Genomic DNA, 20,533 nt, shown 5'->3' on the forward strand with positions numbered 1-20,533 from the left:
GCTTCTCTTGCCACTCCTCCACCTTCTCCCCCACCAACACTACTTTTTGTATGGCTTTTTTTGTTGTTTTTTCGATTGTTGTTTTGGTTTTTCCTTTCTTTTCTTTTTTCTCTTTATTTTCCTTGTATTTCCTGTTGTTTTGTTTGAGTTAAATTTTGTGGGTTTTATTCTCTCTTTGTTCTTCATTAAAGTTCTTTATTTTCCACATATTTCCAAATTGATGTGTCAATTTTATATCAAAGCTTGATAAAAGTTAGAGTAACATTATTTAGTAAATAGTTATATGATTACCATATCACTGGAATGACGTGGCAATGAAAATTATCCTTTGATTTTTTTTAATTTTTCACAAGATTGTATGATAATTACATAACAGTCTAAAATATAACATTACTCATCTAAAGGTTAATCTGCATCATGATATAATTGCAAGATAAAAAAGTGATGTGGTGAGAGATAAATAGCAAAGTGGCCCTAGCCCAAAGAAAGTTGAACATGAAAAAAGAAGAAGAGAAGCTTTTCTCGAGTTAAAAAGAAAAAGAAAAAGAATACATTGGTTAATTAAGGTTTCTTTTAGAGAGAATAGCAGTTAACATGGTACGCCACCTATCAATTCAAACAAAACTTATTTTTTTACAACTCAACCATGTATATATATATATATTGACATTTCTTTCCGGAACTTTCTAAAAAAGGATTGCAATCATTTATTAATGTGGACACATGAAAGATTTTTATAGAAAATTGGTCATGTTTCTTGAAACAGTAACTTAATTCCCAACCGACCCCAACCGACCATCTGTGTTTGCTCTCCAACCAGTTACCTATTGCACTTCCAAGCCTCCACCTCCAAGCTATAACTATATATCCATCTTCAAAGCCTCCTCTATCTATATCTCCTAGAAAATAAAGAAAGAAACAAAGTGTTGATATCATATTATATATATATATATATATATATATATATATAATATAATGAGACTTTCAAGATCTTTATTGGCTTCCTTTCTTCTTCTGTTTCTTCGGCTATTTGTGGCTGATGGCCAGCGTGTTCCTGCATTGTTCATATTTGGGGACTCTTTTTTTGATGTCGGTAACAATAACAACCTCGTCACCCTTATAAAAGCTAACTTCCCTCCTTATGGAAGAGACTTTGTCACTAAACAACCAACCGGGAGGTTCTGCAATGGAAAGCTTGCCGCTGACTTCACTGGTTCATCATTCTCAAACTCCCCAATTCTTTTTTATTTTTTATATTTATTTTTTATAACTTGGGTATCCAGGCAAAACGCCCCTTCTACACGGGTTGAACCTTAGACGTAATGTTTCATGAAGCAGAGGGCCAAGTGACTTACCACTCGAATCAACCCTTTCGCGTTAAAGATTCTCTGTTAATAGTAATGCTTTCTACTGGTTCTTTAATGGATTTCTCATTTAAGGGTTTATTTATTTTTTATTTTTTTTGTTTTTTTAAATTACAGCTGAAAGCCTAGGCTTCACTTCTTATCCACAAGCTTATCTTAGCATAGAAGCGAGCGGAAATAACCTCTTGATGGGTGCAAACTTTGCTTCAGCTGCATCTGGTTATTTTGATGCTACAGCCGACCTATATGTAAATACATTAACAAGACTAAAATTCTAGCTTTTTCTTATATATATATATATATATATATATATATATATATATATATATATGACATATGATATGGTATGGTATGATATGATATATGTTGTACATTTTGGTGATATTGTAGCATGCAATCTCATTAAGTCAACAGCTGGAGTACTACAGGGAGTATCGGCGTAGGGTGGTGGAAATTGCAGGGAGATCAAATGCTTCAAGAATAACATCTGGTGCAATCTACTTTCTTAGTGCTGGGAGCAGTGACTTTCTTCAGAACTATTATGTTGATCCTCTTCTTCAATCCACCTATTCGTTTGATCGCTTCTCGGACATTCTCTTGCATTCCTATACAAATTTCATTCGGGTCCCTCTTCTCCTCACATCACTTCTCAAAACTTAGATTATACTTATCTTTCTCCTTTTTTATTTTATTTTTTCTTCGAAATAAGAACATTAACAAACATTCAAGATTACCTTTTATCTTTATGTATATTATTTGTACGAATTAAGAAAAAATAAACAAAATTCGTATGCATTAATTGATAAACTAAGAAACATTTGTGATAGAGCCTATATGCATTGGGAGCGAGGAGAATTGGAGTGACGACACTACCCCCAATGGGATGCCTGCCAGCAGCCATGACATTATATGGGTTGAGTGCGAATGAGTGTGTGGAAAGGTTAAACAATGATGCAGTTTCTTTCAATAAGAAGCTCAATGCCACATCTAAGAGGCTGCAAAATCGCCTTTCTAGTCTCATATTGGTTGTCATTGATATCTACCAACCTCTTTTCAATCTTTCCACAAATCCTACTCCAAATGGTACGTGGATTACTTCTCTATGTTCACGTAAGCATGAATCGAAAGATGTTAATTTATTTATTTTTGGTAGACGCATGCATGTTAGTAAATTGTAAAAGAGTTGTAATCGTACGTAGGGTAGATAAACATTAATTACTCCTAGGCTAGACACCTAAAAGAAAGTGGCTCGTCATATATATAGCTCATCAAGCCTCTAGTACTATGAGACCAAACCCATTGTATATTAATGTAGATCATACGCGGACCACCCATAGTGACCTCAACCCACTTTTTAGGAAGGGAGCTCCTCCTACAAAACAGGGGAAGGGTTGTCAAAAGGTCAGCCCGTCGAAATATTGGGAATACTCTGACGCCCAAGTCAGTAAAAGCCTTTATAAAATAAATGAAGAGTGTGTATATGAGCAAGGTAGTCGCATATGGTAGTGTCAGTGCCTGTTCTTTTCCTCGGCTTCCTTAGGCTTTCGTAGAAGTTGGGTGATATTTATTTTGTAAAATGGTCCTCCATATATAGATCGATTTGTTAATTTTTCATAATAATATGTGTGGTTACAGGGTTTTTTGAGGCAAAGAGGGCTTGCTGTGTATCAGGCGTGCTAGCGACGGCAATGTTATGCAATTCATATTCTTTGGGCACGTGTGTTAATGCATCAGATTACGTCTTCTGGGACGGTTTCCATCCATCGGAGGCTGCAAACAACTTTATAGTCCGAACTTTGATCCCAAGTGGTGTTCAGCTCATCAGCTAATTATCATACACATGCATCTACCTCAACATTATTGTGCTTTTCTCTTCAACAGATCCTTGTTTTTGAGGGTTTATTTGGTTAATTTATATTTCTTGTGGGTTTGTTTGTATAATACGGATGGAAGAAGATAGAGATTTGTATCATTATATATAATTCTACCGATTAAATGAAAAGTAATGATAAATTCATTCCTGTGTTTCGATTTTTAGTTAAAGTTGCTTCCATATATATGTATCTTCTGACAAGAAAGAAAATAAAGACTTGCTTACGGTTGTATTAAGAGGGGCAAAATTTTCTTTCAAATTGGGTGGAGGAACTTCCTTTAACCTAGTCTATAAAAATGACATGTGTTCATTTTTTTAATAGAACATGTTTGGCACTGTATTGAAAAAAAAAAAAAAAAAAATAGAGCTTTTAAAGTTAAATTGAGTTTTTTGATAAAAAAAAAATTAAAAATTAAAAAATTAAAAAAAAAAAACTTTATTTTAAGGTTTTTTTTTTCAAAAGTGTTTTTTGGTCTTTTTTTAGAGTAAAAAAGTTAAAAAATATTTTTTGAGCTTCTTACCAAACGGACCAACTTTTTACTTAGTACAACTTTTTATATATTAAAAATACTTTTTACACTCCTTAACACAATCTCAATTAGGTTCTAACCAGTGGCTTAAGCGTTATCCTTGGGGAGGGGGGTATAGTGTATAGGGTGAGGCTGTTGGGAGTTGCATTCAAGAAATGGTGTATCCGGGTCCTTGCTGGGTCGTTTGGGCCATAATTCTATGGGCCCTTCGGATTCTGATCATAGGTCGCCGGCCTAATAGGCCTTGGCTTGTAGGCCGCCGGTCTTTCAAGTGTTTTCTGGTACGTGGCCTTTCTTGAAGGAGCTATCGGTAGTTTGACCCTCAAGAAGTCTTTTTATTTCTTTGATTTTTTAGTGTGATGATCAAACCAAACGTGATTTTGGTGGATTATCATTTTTAAAGAGATTGTCGTTCACTATTTTTTTCTAAGTGAAATGGAGATGATTCATTATATACATATATATAATATATGTATAAATAAATATATCTAAGAACATTATCATGATAAGAGGTAGCAATCGAATGGGACTCAACTAGAAGAAGAAGATGGGAAAGATAAAGACGACGAGCCATAGTTATGGCTTGCTGAAGATAAATAATGACAACTCTTGAAGATAACAAGTTGTATACGTCAATATAGTTTTTTCGTTGTATTCCTACCTAGATCTTATCTAGTACTCATGATAAACTTTATAATATTGACATTCTTTATAGAAAGTCATCTCTCCAACAAGAACATTTGAGAATATTATATATATAGTAATGTTTGTGAAGGTCTTTTATACTAGTCTGAAAGCACTCGGCTCTCTCTCTCTGTGCAAAAATGGAAGCTCTCTGCTTCATTGCTTCACCCACTCCTCTATTTCGCAGCACACCAGAGCACTCAACCTTCCCACCAATCAGGACGAAGAAGTACTCCAACAAAAGCCAACAATCCATTATTACTGCAACATTGACAAACCCAAATGAGCAGATCTGCTTCCACAAGCTCTCAGGGCTCGATTCTCTTAATAGGACGCCGCCCGAGTCGGCCTCCTCACTTGTTCCCCAGCTGATGAAAGTCTCGTCTGAGTCGTTGGTGTATGAGAGTGGCTTCCTCGGTGCAGCTGTGCCGGAAAAGATGGCTGCGCCGCCATCTGGGATGGGTGGGGACGGGGTTCACAGTTACTTGACGAAGATATTGTCACCTAAGGTTTATGATGTTGCGGTGGAGACGCCACTGGACTATGCTTCGAAGCTCTCTGAGAAGCTTGGTGTTCGTCTTTGGCTCAAGAGGGAGGATCTTCAACCAGGAGTACGTAAGTTTACGAGAAATGTTTGTTTTCATTATTTTGCACATCATATCTATTTTGTTATAAAAGATGTGAAAATCTATCCTTCATTGAATTTGTGAATTTCATGGATTCAATAATGAATTTCTAAAAGAAATTAAATGAAAAAAAAATTACAAAAAAATGACACCAAACACATCTGTAAGAGCATGTTTGAGAAATAAATCGAGCTTTTAAGTCAAAAAGCGTTTTTTAGCAAAAACTTCATTTTTAAGCTTTTGTTAAAAGTGCGTTTCGGTCATTTTTTAGATTTTTTGGATCCTTAAAAGCTTTTTCAATTTTTTTTACTAAACCAGTATTTTTTTTTTTTTTTCAAACAGACTTTTTAATTATTAAACATAATTTTAAGCTTTTCAAATGCACACTCAAACATGCTCTAAATTTATTTTATTTTTTTGTCATGAGTCATTCTAAGTATTTATATTTGTTTTTCAAATTTTGAAAACTAAAAATAAAAATGACATACGGAAAATCCATTTACAACCCACCAAATTGATATGGCAGGTGAAACCATATTGTGCTGTTTTTATTGTTTTTATTGGGACATAGTCACATAATGCAATTACTTGCCTAAATTGTTAGCAATTTAATTGGATATTCCATATGAAAATTAAAAAAAAAAATAATATGAAATTATATAAGATGCAAAAACTTTAAATTCTGTAAATAAAAAAATATATATATATATATGTGAGAAATGGAGAGAGTATCCTTATCCCCCAACATGGGACACTAACCGTCGCCGGGGGTGGGGGGGACATAAATTTTTTTATATTACCTGTTTAAATTATTATTACTTCGAGCAGGCCAGCTCAATGTATTTTGTGGCCTTAGGCAAAACTTTGAAATTATGCCTAATTTTTTTTTTTTAAGTATATATACTTTAAAAATACTAACAAATTAAACAAACACGATTTATCAAAAAAAAATTATGACTATAATAAAATAAATGATAAAAATAGAACAATAAAACCTGATTTGGCAAATGAATTATGAAGTAGTTCTTGGAGATAGGACAGGACACTCGATCACTCAGAGTCGGAGAGGAAGAGAAAATGATGATATAGGCAGAGAAGAAAAACTCAAAAAAGAACAAGCAAAGAAGAGAGATAAAGTGGCAAATAGAGAGACTCTGATATTTAAAATGCATATGGTAAGCTTCCTAGGCTAACAGCAGTTTATATTTTTGGCTATTGGCTTTCCTAGATGGCTAAATAATAAATAGAAAATAAATGGTAATGTTTTATTTGTAACGAATATATTTTTTTACCAAAAACAAAAAAAAAAAAAATTCCATAAAGAGGCTAAGAGCATGACTGCATGATATAGGCGTGTATTGTGGGTGTTAGGCGTGTAGAGCTCTAGGGAATTGGCATGTAATGATGTAAGGCCTTTAATGTTTTGTCCCTTTATTTTATTTATTTTTGAATTATTTTTAGAATTTATAAAGGGCTTATTAATTGGGGCCTTATTAAATTGAGGCCTTAAATTTTGATGAAAATTTTTTTGGGCCCTATTAAAAAAAATTTTGGGCCTTCAATTTTTTTTTTGGTCCAAAATAATTTTTTTTTTTTTTTTCCAAATTTTTTTTAAGTCAAAAATTTTTTTTGTAGGCCTTATTAAATTGGGGGCCCTAAGGGAGGGCCTAACTCACCTAGGGCCTGAGCCGGCCCTGACTTCGAGTTAGAGTATGTTTGAGATTGTGTTTGAGAAATAGAGTTTTTAAGTCTAAAAGCTTCATTTTAAGGTTTTTATCAAAAATGCGTTTTGGCTTAGGTTTTTTAACCATCAAAAGCGCTTTTATTTTTTTTATTTTTTTACCAAACGGATACTTTTTTTTTTTCAAACCAACTTTTTAAGTGTTAAACGCACACCCAAACAGAACCTTAATCCTTATCCATTTTTTTATGGCCCACCGCCACTCAAGTATCTAGAAGTTGTGGCCCAACACGTAGGCCCAAAGGTGCAAGGGCCCAAATCAGTAGTAAGAGCCCGAGGGGTCTGAAATACAATAAGAGTGAGACCATCATGATGTGTCTCTTGGGCCGGAAAACATTATTCCTTAAGCGAGTGGTCATTGGGTGCTGTGGGGCCAGAGGAGAGCAACTGGTCTTCTGTGTAGGAGAGGGAAAGGGCTCAGGTTGCCGAGAAGCCAATTCATATCGAGGCACCAACAATGGCGGAGATGGCGCCGGGAGCTGAATCGACCAAGGAAGATCAACTGATGAGGAATTGGCAACCTGCGAGAACTGAACTGCTGTGTGTATTAAATACTTGCATATTCGTAAGAAATGGAACTTTTTCTTGATGATAATATACTTTGTGCTAACTTGGAAAAATATCTCAAAGAATCGTCATTTTTATGAGACCATGAGATTTTGCTTCTTGAAAATTATCTTTCACGCAGGAATTTGATAACAATTTAATCTCAACAGATCGATTAATGTTCCTGTAAACAAGAAAACCATCATTTTGGGTTTTTTTGTCGAAAGGGTTCATTCTGAGGAAATGCTGTTTGTGCTTGTTTGTCTTCCACGTTTCAAGAACAGAAAGCAGTTTTCCAAACTGTTTATTGATGTCTTCAAACTGCTAGGTATTCTCATTCAAGCTGCGGCGAGCTTATAACATGATGGCCAAGCTTTCAAGGGAACAGTTGGACAGGGGAGTCATTTGTGTATCAGCAGGGGAGTCATTCCGTCAACAACTTCTCAACCGACCATCTTTATTTTCTTGCTCATGATTAATGTGTGTTTGGTCATCCGTCAACAACTTCTCAACCGTCCCTCTTTATTTTCTTGGTCATGATTAGTGTGTGTTTGGTCATGATTAGTGTGTATATCAGCAGGGGAGTCATTCCAAGATTAGTGTGTGTTTAACAGCCCGCCTTAAATTCTCACCTCCCTAACACACTACAACCAGTTATTACAGCCCGCCTTAAATTCCCACCTCCTTAACACACTACAACCAGTTATTACAGCCCGTCTTAAATTCCCACCTCCCTAACACACTACAACTAGTTATTACAGCCTGCTTTAAATTTCCACCTCCCTAACACACTACAACCAGTTATTACAGCCCGTCTTAAATTCTCACCTCCCTAACACATTACAACCAGTTATTACAGCCCTCCTTAAATTCTCACCTTCCTAACACACTTCAACCAGTTATTACAGCCCTCCTTAAATTTTCACCTCCCTAACACACTACTGTTGATATAAGATTATATATATTATAATTATAATGGGGATTTCAAGATTTGTCTTGGCATCCGTTTTTGTTTTTCTTGGGCTATTTGTGGCTGATGGGCAGTATGGTTATTGTTTCCGACATCAAAACCCGAGTCCCTGAATAAGAACATTGCAGTATGGGCCTGTAATGTCCTAAATTTGGGGACTCGGGGTTTGATGTCAGAAACAATTACCATACTGCCCATCACCATATTGCCCATTAGCCACAAATAGCCCAAGAAAAACAAAAACGGATGCCAAGACAAATCTTGAAATCCCCATTATAATTATAATATATATAATCTTATATCAACAGTAGTGTGTTAGGGATGTGGGAATTTAAGGAGGGCTGTAATAACTGGTTGTAGTGTGTTAGGAAAGTGGGAATTTAAGAAGGATTGTAATAACTGATTGTAGTGTATTAGGGAGGTGGGAATTTAAGGAGGGTTGTTAACTGGTTGGAGACCAACCTTTAAACTTCTGATCTTGGGTTCCTCAAACACACATTTTTACTCTTGTCAAATCAAACTTCCCTCCTAGTGGAAGAGACTTTATAAAATAGATTAAGAATGTGTATATGAGCGCGGCAGTCGCATGGTAGCATCAGTGCGTGTACTTTTCCTCGGCTTTCGTAGCAGTCGGGGGATATTTATTATGTAGTATGGTCCTCCATATATAGATTTGTTAATTTTTCATAATTAATAAAATGAGTGGTTATAGGGTTTTTTGAGTCAAAGAGGGCTTGCTGTGTATCAGGCGTGCTAGCGACAGCAATGTTATGCAATTCATATTCTTTGGGCATGTGTGTTAATGCATCAGATTACGTCTTTTGGGACGGTTTTCATCCATCGGAGGCTGCAAACAACTTTATAGTCCAAACTTTGATCCCAAGTGGTGTTCAGCTCATCAGCTAATTATCATACACATGCATCTACCTCAACATTATTCTGTTTTTCTCTTCAACAGATCCATGTTATTGAGGGTTTATTTGGTTAATTTATATTTCTTGTGGGTTTGTTTGTATAATATGGATGGAAGATGATAGAGATTTGTATGATTATGTATAATTCTACAGATTAAATGAAAAGTAATGATAAATTCATTCCTGTATAACAGTGTTTCGATTTTTAGTTAAAGTTGCTTCCATATATATGTATCTTCTGACAAGAAAGAAAATAAAGACTTGTTTAGGTTGTGTTATCTTTTACTTCTTTCCAATTTATGCGACGAGTATATTAAGTGGGGCAGAGTTTTCCTCCAAATTGGGTTGGAGGAACTTCCTTCAACCCAATCTATTAAAATGAGACATGTCACTTTTTTTAATAGAACATGTTTGGTACTGCATTAAAAAAAAATGGAGCCTTTAAAGTTAAATTGAGTTTTTTGATAAAATAAAAAAATAAAAATAAATGTATTTTAAGGTTTTTTTTCAAAAGTGCTTTTTGGTCTTTTTTTAGAGTAAAAAAGTTAAAAAGTATTTTTTGAGCTTCTTACCAAATGGACCAACTTTTTACTTGGTACAACTTTTTATATATTAAAATTACTTTTTACACTTCTTAATGCAATCTCAATTAGGTTCTAACTAGTGGCTTAAACTTTATCTTGGGGCTTCTGGGGTTCGACCCAATTTGAACAGGGAATTGAAAAAACAAAACAAAAAAATTAGAAAGAAAGTAAAAAGTCTAAATGGTTTTATATGATATTCAATTTGGGTTCAACATGCCCAACTCATTTTAGATATTAGAAAGAACTTTGTAGGACATGGTTCTTACTTTTAGGTATTCACATCCGCATATGCATTCGCATCATATGATTATTATTTGCATCGGCGTGGTTATTACGGTTATTATCCGTTATCGCAAATGAGGTAATGGGCATTTTGGTCTCTATTAGGACATATTTTAAACAATTTTAAAAATGGTTTGAACAAGTTTTTAGTGTTTTGAACTTGTTTTAGCGTGTTGTGCACAAACACGTGATCATAATTACGGTTAAATAAGGCGAGAACAATCACACACAAAATAACACCAAGATTTAAGTGGTTCCCTCAATGTGAGGTATGTTAATTGGCAGAGGCGATCACGAAAAAATTTACTACGAAAGATGGAGTAAAAAACTATAGTAGAGAGAATCACCCACTCTTCTATTTCGTAGCACACCCGAGCAGTCAACCTTCCCACCAATCAGGACGAAGTACTCCAACAAAAGTCAACCATCCATTATTACTGCAACATTGACAAACCCAAAGGAGTAGATCTGCTTCCACAAGCTCTCAGGGCTCGATTCTCTTAATACGACGCCACCCGAGTCGGCCTCTTCACATGTTCCCCAGCTGATGAAAGTCTCGTCTTAGTCGTTGGTGTATGAGAGTGGCTTCCTCGGTGTTGTGCCGGAAAAGATGGCGGCGCTGCCATCTGGGATGGGTGGGGACGGGGTTCACAGCGCCACCAGCTACTTGACGAAGATATTGTCATCTAAGGTTTATGATGTTGCGGTGGAGACGCCATTGGACTATGCCTCCAAGTTCTCGGAGAAGCTTGGTGTTCATCTTTGGCTCAAGAGGGAGGATCTTCAACCTCAAGTATGTAAGTTTACGGGAAATGTTTGTTTTCATTAGAAAAAATTACACTTTATCTCCCAAAATTGGTAGCGATTTTTAATTCGAACTCCAAAATTTTAATTTTTGCAATTTATCCTCAAAGTTTTAATTTTTTTCAATTCAACCATTCCGTCAGTCAAAGTTACTTTGACTGATGAAACAGTGATCACGTGTAAGGCGCGTGATCATTTCAGGCGTTTTAGTACCGAAAATACCCCATCTCCTTCAGCGTTCCACAATCCTCGCTACGACTCAGATTGAGACTTTTGAGGGATGGACTTTGTCAAATGATGCCTTTTTGTTGATATTATTGGTAATATATTTTCTTCACTTTCTTTGTTTGTTTTCTTAATTGATATTTATTTGTTGGGTTATTATAATATTAAGTATATATGTTTATATATGAACCCAACCGATCGTCTTAAAGACGAACTATGAAACCCAATCCGATGTGAACTAAGAAACTCAGGAAACGAATTCTTATATATATATATATATACGTAATACATACACTGCCACAAAATCAAAATCAACCACTCTTCTGGGTTGTTTAAAACCTCTACCTCCCTCTTTTTGGGTTGTTTTTCTAATCGATCGTTTTCCTGCTATCAATAATGGCCGCCATGTTGGAACTCACGTAGAACTCAGATAAATTGAAATCAAAGAGAGAAGGATTTGAAGTACTGGTAACGGATTTCATATGAGAAGGTAGAGGGTTCTTTTCGAAATGGGTTTGTGTTTGAGAGATTGAAAACGTCGACTGTGAGCTTGACACTTTGAGATTTGAAGGATAAGAGATTGTGGAAAGCCGAAGGAGATGGGGGCATTTTGGGGAAGAAATCAACAAAAGCGATCACTTGCGACGAACGTGATTACTGTTTCGTCAGTCAAAGCACTTGTGACGCACGTGATCACTGTTCCGTCAGTCAAAGCGGCTTTGACTGACGGAATGACTGAATTGAAAAAAATTAAAATTTTGAGAGGGTGAATTGCAAAAATTAAAACTTTTGAGCTCGAATTGAAAATGGCCCATAACTTTAGAGGTTAAAGTGTAATTTTCCCTTTTCATTATTTTGCAAATCATATCTATTTTGTTATAAAAGATGTAAAAATCTATCCCTCAATGAATTTGAGAATTTCATGGATTCAATAATGAATTTCCAGAAGAAATAATAAAAAATTACAAAAAAAAAATGACACAAAATATATCTCTAAGAGTATGTTTGGAATTGTGTTTGAGAAATAGATCGAGCTTTTAAGTCAAGAAGCGTTTTTTAGCAAAAACTTCATTTTTAAACTTTTGTTAAAAGTGTATTTTTGTCATTTTAAGGTTGTTTTGGAAATTTAAAAGTGCTTTCAATTTTTTTACTAAACCAGTATTTTTTATTTTATTTTATTTTTTTTCAAACGGATTTTTTGAGTATTAAACACAATTTTAGACTTCTCAAACGCACATCCAAACATTTTTTTGTCATGAGTCATTCTTGATCTGTATTTATATTTGTTTTTCAAACTTTGAAAACTAAAAACAAAAATTACATACGGAAAATCCATTTACAACCCACCAAATTGATATGGCAGGTGAAACCATATTGTGCTGTTTTTATTAGGACATAATGCAATTATTTGTCTAAATTGTTAGCAATTGGGATACTCCATATGAAAATTAAAAAAAAGTTTAAATAATTTGAAATTATATAAGATGCACCAACTTTACATTCTGGAAAGAAAATATATATATATATATATATATATATATATATGAGAAATGAAGAGAGGATTTGTATCCCCGAACATGGGACACTAACGGTCGGGTGGCGGCCTAAACTTTATTTAGATAAGTGGGTATTTCATATAAATTTTTTTATATTACCTATCTACATTACTATCAATTCGAGTTAGAGCATGTACGTTTAGGATTGTGTTTAAAAAATGAGGTATGATACACCTAGAACTTAAACCCAACTTTGGCCCAACTTCTAAACTAAATTTCTCTTTCTCTCTCTAGTTTAAGGCTCTCTCTCTCCTCAACATGCATTTTTTTTTTTTTTTTAAAAAAAAAACTTAAGAAAAAAGTTGTGCCAAAGTTGGGTTTAAGTTGTGCCTTTATCATTTTCCTTAAGAAATAGAGCTTTTGAGTCCAAAAGCTTCATTTTTATGTTTTTACCAAAAATGCATTTTGACCATTTTTAGGCTTTTTGAACCCTTAAAAGCGATTTCATTTTTTTTTTTTACGAAACGGATACTTTTTTATTCAAACCAACTTTTTAAGTATTATACGCACTTTTAAGCATTTCAAACGCACATCAAACATAAGGGCTTAATTCTTATCGGTTTTTTCCATGGCCTGCTGCCGCTCAAGTATCTAGAAGATGTGGCCCAATGCATAGGCCCAAAGTTGCAATGGCCCAAATCAGTAGTAAGAGCCCGAGGGGTCTGAAATACAATTGAGAGTGAGACAATCATGATGTGTCTCTTGGGCCGGAAAACATTTTTCCTTAAGCGAGTGGTCATTGGGTGCTGTGGAGCAACTGGGCTTCTGTGTAGGAGAGGGAAAGGGCTCAGGTTGCCGAGAAGCCAATTCAGATCGAGGCACCAACAATGGCGGAGATGGCGCCGGGAGCTGAATCGACCAAGGAAGATCAACTGATGAGGAATTGGCAACCTGCGAGAACTGAACTGCTGTGTGTCTTACATACTTGCATATTCCTATGAAATGGAACTTTTTCTTGATGATAATATACTTTGTGCTAACTTCGAAAAATATCTCAAAGAATCCTCATTTTTACGAGACCATGAGATTTTGCTTCTTGAAAATTGTCTTTCATGCAGGAATTTGATAACAATTTAATCTCAACAGATCGATTAATGTTCCTGTAAACAAGAAAACCATCATTTTGGATTTTTTTGTCGAAAGGGTTCATTCTGAGGAAATGCTGTTTGTGCTTGTTTGTCTTCCACATTTCAAGAACAGAAAACAGTTTTCCAAACTCTTTATTGATGTCTTCAAACTGCTAGGTATTCTCCTTCAAGCTGCGGGAAGCTTATAACATGATGGCCAAGCTTTCAAGGGAACAGTTGGACAGGGGAGTCATTTGTGTATCAGCAGGGAACCATGCCCAAGGAGTTGCGTTATCTGCACAAAAACTAGGCTGTGATGCAGTCGTCGCCATGCCTGTTGCAACTCCTGAAATCAAAGTTGATAGCCTTTTTCCCTACCATCACATTCATTGATTTATGATAAAAAGCTTTTGATTTGTCTCATTATGTTGTCAATTTTAGATATCCCAATTATTTGGTATTACACATTTGTTTAGCTGAAGGCGGTGGAGAGGTTGGGTGCTACAGTTGTGCTTGTTGGCGAGTCTTATGATGAAGCACAAGAGTATTCCAAGAAGCGGGCCAGAGAAGAAGGTCGAACGTTTGTTCCTGGTTTTGATCACCCAGATATCATTGCAGGGCAGGGGACTGTAGGAATGGAGATTGTGCGTCAAATGCCTGCTCCATTGCATGCAATCTTTGTGCCTGTTGGAGGTGGCGGGCTAATAGCTGGAATTTCTGCCTATGTGAAGGCAGTTTACCCTGAGGTATGTGACATGTTTTCCTTCAAAATTCAACTAAGCAAATGCATTTGGCCTACGACTTCAATGGGACTCCAGAAAAAGTATACAAACAACTTATTGTGTTTAAATAATATACAAACTGAAAATATATTACAGCTTCCTGGGTTTAACTGTTTAAGACTTTAAGTCATCAAAATTATTCTTCAAGTTTAGGAGATTTGAGCGCATTGTTTTGAAGTACGGATGTTATTGAAGCTGAATAAGGGTATGCAACATTTTTGAAATAGAAATGTAACTTTATGGAAAAATTTCTTTAAGATGCTTATGGATGCAATGATATCTTAAGTCTGGGAAAAAGAAAGTATTCCCGGAATTCAGCATATGGACTGTCTCAAGTTTTCTGCTATGCTTTAAGAATTTGGTTGTACAGATTAAAAGTTTTTATTCTATGGATGTACTAACATCAAACATGATGACTAAATAAGTACGAGGATGGTAACATATAGTGTGAAATTAATTTGATGATTCATTTATCTGTTTGATAGTGTGATTCAATCGGAGTGCGTGTTAAGTTTAATGAACTGTTTTCTGCTTCAAATCTCATCCAAGTTGGAATGAAATCCCATCTTCCTTTTTCTATAATTCTATTTTTCATTTTATTTGTTGATTAGGTGTACTGAGTTTATGTTGTATCAATGAACAAATTCTCGGAGACCATTTTTTTATTTAGGAAAAATTGTTAAATTGGTCCTGGGATTTGAGGTTGTACAAATAGGTGACAAATAACTTCTTGTGGTGTGCCTATGTAACAAATAACTTCCTTGGTACAGATTTTGACTTTTTTTCTGCTGGGGCCATGATGAAATTACTCATTTACCCTAAAAAAGGTAATAAAAAAAGAAAAAGAAAAATGGGTGCTAACTATGGTGATGGTTTGGCCATCCCTAGACCAGCTAGAGGAGGTGGCCAAACCACCCCCTAAGTGCCCCTTTTTCTATTCTTTTATGTTTTCCCCCCCCCTTCTTTTATTTTAATCTTTTATAATTTGTTTGAGAGTAAATGTATAATTTCAAAATGACACAGACCGAAAAATGACCGGAATTTGTACTGAGAGAGTTATTTATTACACATGCATATCATATGGAGTTATTTGTCAGTTTTGAAACCTTAGAGAGTTATTTGTCATAATCTCAAATCCCGTAGACTAATTTTGCAATTTTCCCTTTTACTTATTCAGTTTTTTGTTCCACTTTCTGTGCTTTGCATCTCACAATGTTTATTTTAGCCAGTGTGTAAATCTTTTGGTTACATTTGCGTAAAACCATAATTAGCACTACCAGTATACATCTATCATGTAGGTCAAGATCATTGGGGTGGAGCCATATGACACAAACTCAATGGCACTATCTTTATATCATCGGCAGAGAATTATGCTAGATAAAATAGGAAAATTTGCAGATGGGGTAGCCGTGGATGTGGTTGGAAATGAAACTCTTCGGTTATGCAGAGAGCTCATTGATGGAGTAGTTCTTGTCAGCCAAGATGCTATCTGTGCATCAATAAAGGTGAGTCTCTCTTCATACTCTTAGCTCGGAACCTTGCATCACAGAGGCCTTTGATTTTACCGTACATGGAATAGTCTTGGCTGTTTCCATTTAATGTTAGAGAAATTCCTATATGTATATATAGGGAACAACATTTACTCCCATCTAATTGGGAGATGACGATCCACTACAATTAAGTTGTCCCAAATGCAGAGAGATTTGGGCAGTCTAAGTGAGCAGGCTGTGGGGCCCAACTGCCCCAGGTAGCCTAGGGTGTTGTGTCAACTTGCTCAAGGTAGATGGGTCCAATAGTCCCTCCCTAGGGTGGTAGTTAGAGGGAGTAAATGTAGTTTCCCCACCCCCCCCCCCTCCCCCCCCACACACACACACACACACATATATATATATATAACGCAGGCCACCATGCTTGATACCTAAACCAAATTCAAGGTTTTAAAAAGTAAGTTGAACATCCAATACTTGCCTAGTACACGATGAGGCCCAAACAATTGTTGAGCGCAGCTCATAAGAATTGCTGTGTGCTTTGTGGCTTGCTTTTGGAACAATATTTTACTGTTCGATGGTTAATACTACTGGACAAGATGACTCATACAACAACCAGGAGTAAGAATTAAGAAGAAAAAGGTTACTTGCTGAGTCTCTACTTATATAGTTTATCAGTGTCCTTTTCCAATTCTATCTGATATTTGGATCCTCTGACTCTCAAATTTCTGTTTCACTAATAGAGTAAACAATTGATTCCCACTGTATGAATCAATTAGTATTCTCATTATTTCTCTTAAAGCCAATGAAACAAAGAAAATTTTCTCTTCAGTTGGATAAAAAATATGAAAAAAATGAAAATTAAATGTGCACACTAAAGTGTTAAGACTACATCTGATTTTTAGGGCTGCAAAAGAGTCCTTGTCAGAAGCCATCTTAAATGGGCATTTTATTAAGAAAATTGCAGACCCTTATAGTTTAGTTAGATTATGGCACTAGAAAGATCATAACCTGAATATTTTGATTTGTATGCTTGCAGTATATCATGCTTCAATTTGTAATTTGACCTGCTTAATCATATAATATGGAGTCATTTCTGGCTTTTGATATCCAGAAAAAGAAAGAAAGAAAAAGAGTGGGTAATTAAGCATGCTAATTCTTTCTATGGAACTTTGGCAAGACACTATAGTAATTTGAGTGCTATAATTGTAATTGGACTTTTTGCTGCAGGACATGTTCGAGGAAAAGCGAGCCGTACTTGAACCGGCAGGGGCCCTTGCCATTGCTGGAGCAGAAGCATATTGCAAATATTATGGACTGAAAGGTGAAAATGTTGTAGCAATAACCAGTGGAGCGAACATGAACTTTGATGGACTAAGGTTGGTATCCCAACTTGCTGATGTTGGTAGCCGGCATGAGTCTGTCCTTGCAACATTTGTTCCAGAGAAGTGCGAAAAGTTCAAAGAGTTTTGTCCATTGGTATGCCAACAAAGTACTTTTTCTACGTGCAGTAAGCCAATTCTATTCTTAGCGTTTCTTCCACTGGATTTTCTGAAACTAAGATCATCATTTTGTTTTTTATGACAATCATCCTCAAAACAAATATTATTGTTGGTTTTATTACGTACCTACGTTGTGCTGGCATGGCACATTCTGTGGACAAAAACACTAATTTAAGTTTAAAAGAGTTATGTCACTTGTTAATGAGGAGTTAATGCATCACTGCAATGACATTGTCTCAAACTTGAATATCTCAACCATTTTTGGGTGGTAAGTGACTTAGATACCTAGTACCTTCGCCTAAGGTGGTTAGTATGGACTACACATAATCTAGGATGATAGAAGTTATGGGGCTATATGAATAATGAAGTTTTTAGCTTAAAAAGATTTTGTTTTCACACTCTATTCATGCGTGTTCGACCGGTACTACTTGGGTTCCAATGTTGAACTCTTTCTTCGAAGCAAGTTCGATAATCGTTTGAACGGTAAACTAAAAATTGCAAAATCGAGAGCATCATTTGAAGCCTGTTTGATACATGATCAAATGGTAAGTTGAAAATGTTTAGACCATAGAGTTTTGCTTGAACCTTGTTTGAAGATAATTCAAACATCAAATTTAAAAATCGTGTACTTTAATCTAACACATTCGAATGCTGCATAAATTAAGATCTTTGCTTTAATACCATAATAAATTGGTTGTTGTTGAAAAAGTTTAAGCTCATAAAAAAATATAAGTTTAATTATTTTTCTAACAATGCTCATATTTCTTTTCACTTTTACTTTTAGCTTACTTGTGAATAAGTTATAGGAGAAGAATAAAATTATTTAGAGTTCTAGAAGATTGACCTCTTATAAGCTTCCATTATTTAATGTTATATGACTTCAATATGTGAAATATTATTGAATGGGAGGTGAATTAAAGATATTGTTTGAACTCAAAATCTCTACTTTGATACCATGATAAATGATAGTGAATTTAATCATTTAATTAATATTCTAACAATTTTTATGTTTCTTTTCACTTCACTTTTAGCTTAGTTGCTAACAAGTTATAAGAGAAGAATTGAATTATTAAGACCTCGATCATGGGACTGCACTGCAATATTGACCTCTCATAAGATTCCATAGCTTTAATTTCATGACTTTCCTTTGTAATGCAATAATGCAAGTGTTAGAAATATACCGAAACAGAAAATTTTATGAAATAATGCATATTCAAAGATTGAGCAGTTAATAGAGAATATTTCTACCTTTTTTCTTTTCCCTTCCCCTTCTTCCTTCAGTTATCTTCAGTTTGTCTTTAAATAGGCACTGGTTATGATTCCACTCTTTTGGGATATTTTTCAGTCGGGTGATCGATCAAGCATTGAGAATGAGATTCTCTGTTGGTTTGTCATCCCCAAGAGGCCAGGTGCTCTGATGAAATTATTAGATGCGTTCAGTGCCCGTTGGAATATTAGCAGGCTCAATTACGGAGGACAGGTTGTGCTCAATTCTCTACTAGCACTTTGAATTCCCAATTATGCAAAAGCCAAATTTATTTTGATAATTTTCTTGAAAATGATCTTTTGATTTTCTGGCCTTTAACTATCGTTGTTTTTTGCTATAATTTATATGGAAGAATAGCCTAAAGAAATTATATTTATTTAGTTTGAGCTTATTGCTAACGGTTACATTGTGTTTTGCCTCTTTACCAGGGTGAGAGTGGTGGAAATGTATTAATGGGTCTCCAAGTTGTAAGCTCCGAGATGGATGAATTCAAGGCTTTGGCCAGTAGTCTAGGATATGCTTATGCATTTGAATCAGGGATGAAGCTTTGCCACTATTGATGCACTAGTAGGTGTCACACCTTCATTTCATGGTCAGAATTTAAAGTTGGTGCATCTAACGGTGTACATGATGTTAATGTTGACTCGTTTTTTATAAAGTTTACAATAATATAGTATCATGTACACCGTTAGATGTACTAATTTTAGATTCTGACCATGATTTATATACTATTCATTTCAAATGAAATGAAGAGGATCATTGTCCTGCTTTAAAAGGGCGCCACTATATGTCTTGCTAATAAATCTGAGTTGCTGTATAAAGAGAAGGCACCAAGGAATGAAATCAGTAGAATAAAATTGTGACAAGAATCAAAAGATGAAGATGGAGCTTCAGATGAGATGAAGCTTGAGATGAGATGAAGACCGAGTTGGTGCTTAGCATATAATATTTGTGCGCTTTATGTAAAATACATGTAATATTTGTGTATACTTCTACTTTTTCATTTCATTGGATCTCCAGAGTTGGTACCTTATTTTTGTCTTTGGAGAAACTCAGATGTGATTGTTGTTCCTATTTTGGTGTCCAGCAAGCTTTTCCTGCTGGGTAACTCCATCACAGGACACCACTAAGGGTATTCGCATCTGCATTCGTATCATACGATTATTATTTATATCAACGTGGTTATTACGGTTATTATCCTTTATCAATTATCGCAAATGAGGTCATAGGCATTTCCAAAGTCGGCATAAGCTATTGCATAAAAAGATAAATTTACGGCTTCTCTATAGTGAGAGAAGCTCCTCCTTCTCTCTATGTAGAGAAAATGTGCCTCCTTTGTGAGGCTTTTTACCACTGGTTGTGTGTTTGTTTGGGAAGGAGGAATGGTTCTTCCTCTTTCCCTCCTCCTCTCTCATTTTTTCTCCCTAGTCGGTGTTCTCGTGACTTTCCTATTTCATTTCTGCCCTTTAACAGTGTTTTTTCACCACCTTCTGCCGTCCACTACTTTGCTGCCCAAGGCCACATGCCTCCTCAGTCTAGCTCCCTGCTACTTGCCACTCACCGTCCTCCACCTTGCAACCTGGATCTGCCATGGTTCATAAATGAGTTTTCCTTAAAACCTGATATACTTTCCTCCAGTCCACCGTCCTCATCGCCTCCCAGCTCCCCACAACTACCTTCCGCTCCTCCTCCAGTTGTTCATGCTTCAGCACATGTTCCCCATGCCTCA

At 35.5% G+C, this 20,533-nt stretch overlaps 1 protein-coding gene and 1 pseudogene across 1 annotated transcript; both read left to right on the top strand.

Annotated features, from left to right (window-relative positions):
* Nucleotides 1–975: 975 nt before the first annotated feature.
* LOC132162814 (GDSL esterase/lipase At5g22810-like) lies at nucleotides 976–3,193 on the top strand. Its single transcript, XM_088519243.1, has 5 exons — nucleotides 976–1,213; nucleotides 1,482–1,612; nucleotides 1,755–1,988; nucleotides 2,192–2,447; nucleotides 3,000–3,193. The coding sequence occupies exons 1-5, from the start codon at nucleotides 976–978 to the stop codon at nucleotides 3,191–3,193; spliced, it is 1,053 nt and encodes a 350-aa protein (XP_088375369.1).
* A 1,398-nt stretch (nucleotides 3,194–4,591) lies between these two features.
* On the top strand, nucleotides 4,592–19,975 carry LOC148584019 (threonine dehydratase 1 biosynthetic, chloroplastic-like; annotated as a pseudogene).
* Nucleotides 19,976–20,533: the final 558 nt, after the last annotated feature.

Source organism: Corylus avellana, chromosome 8 (assembly GCF_965113065.1).
Source record: "Corylus avellana chromosome 8, dhCorAvel1.hap1.2, whole genome shotgun sequence".
In the NCBI taxonomy this organism is placed as follows: Eukaryota; Viridiplantae; Streptophyta; class Magnoliopsida; order Fagales; family Betulaceae; genus Corylus; species Corylus avellana.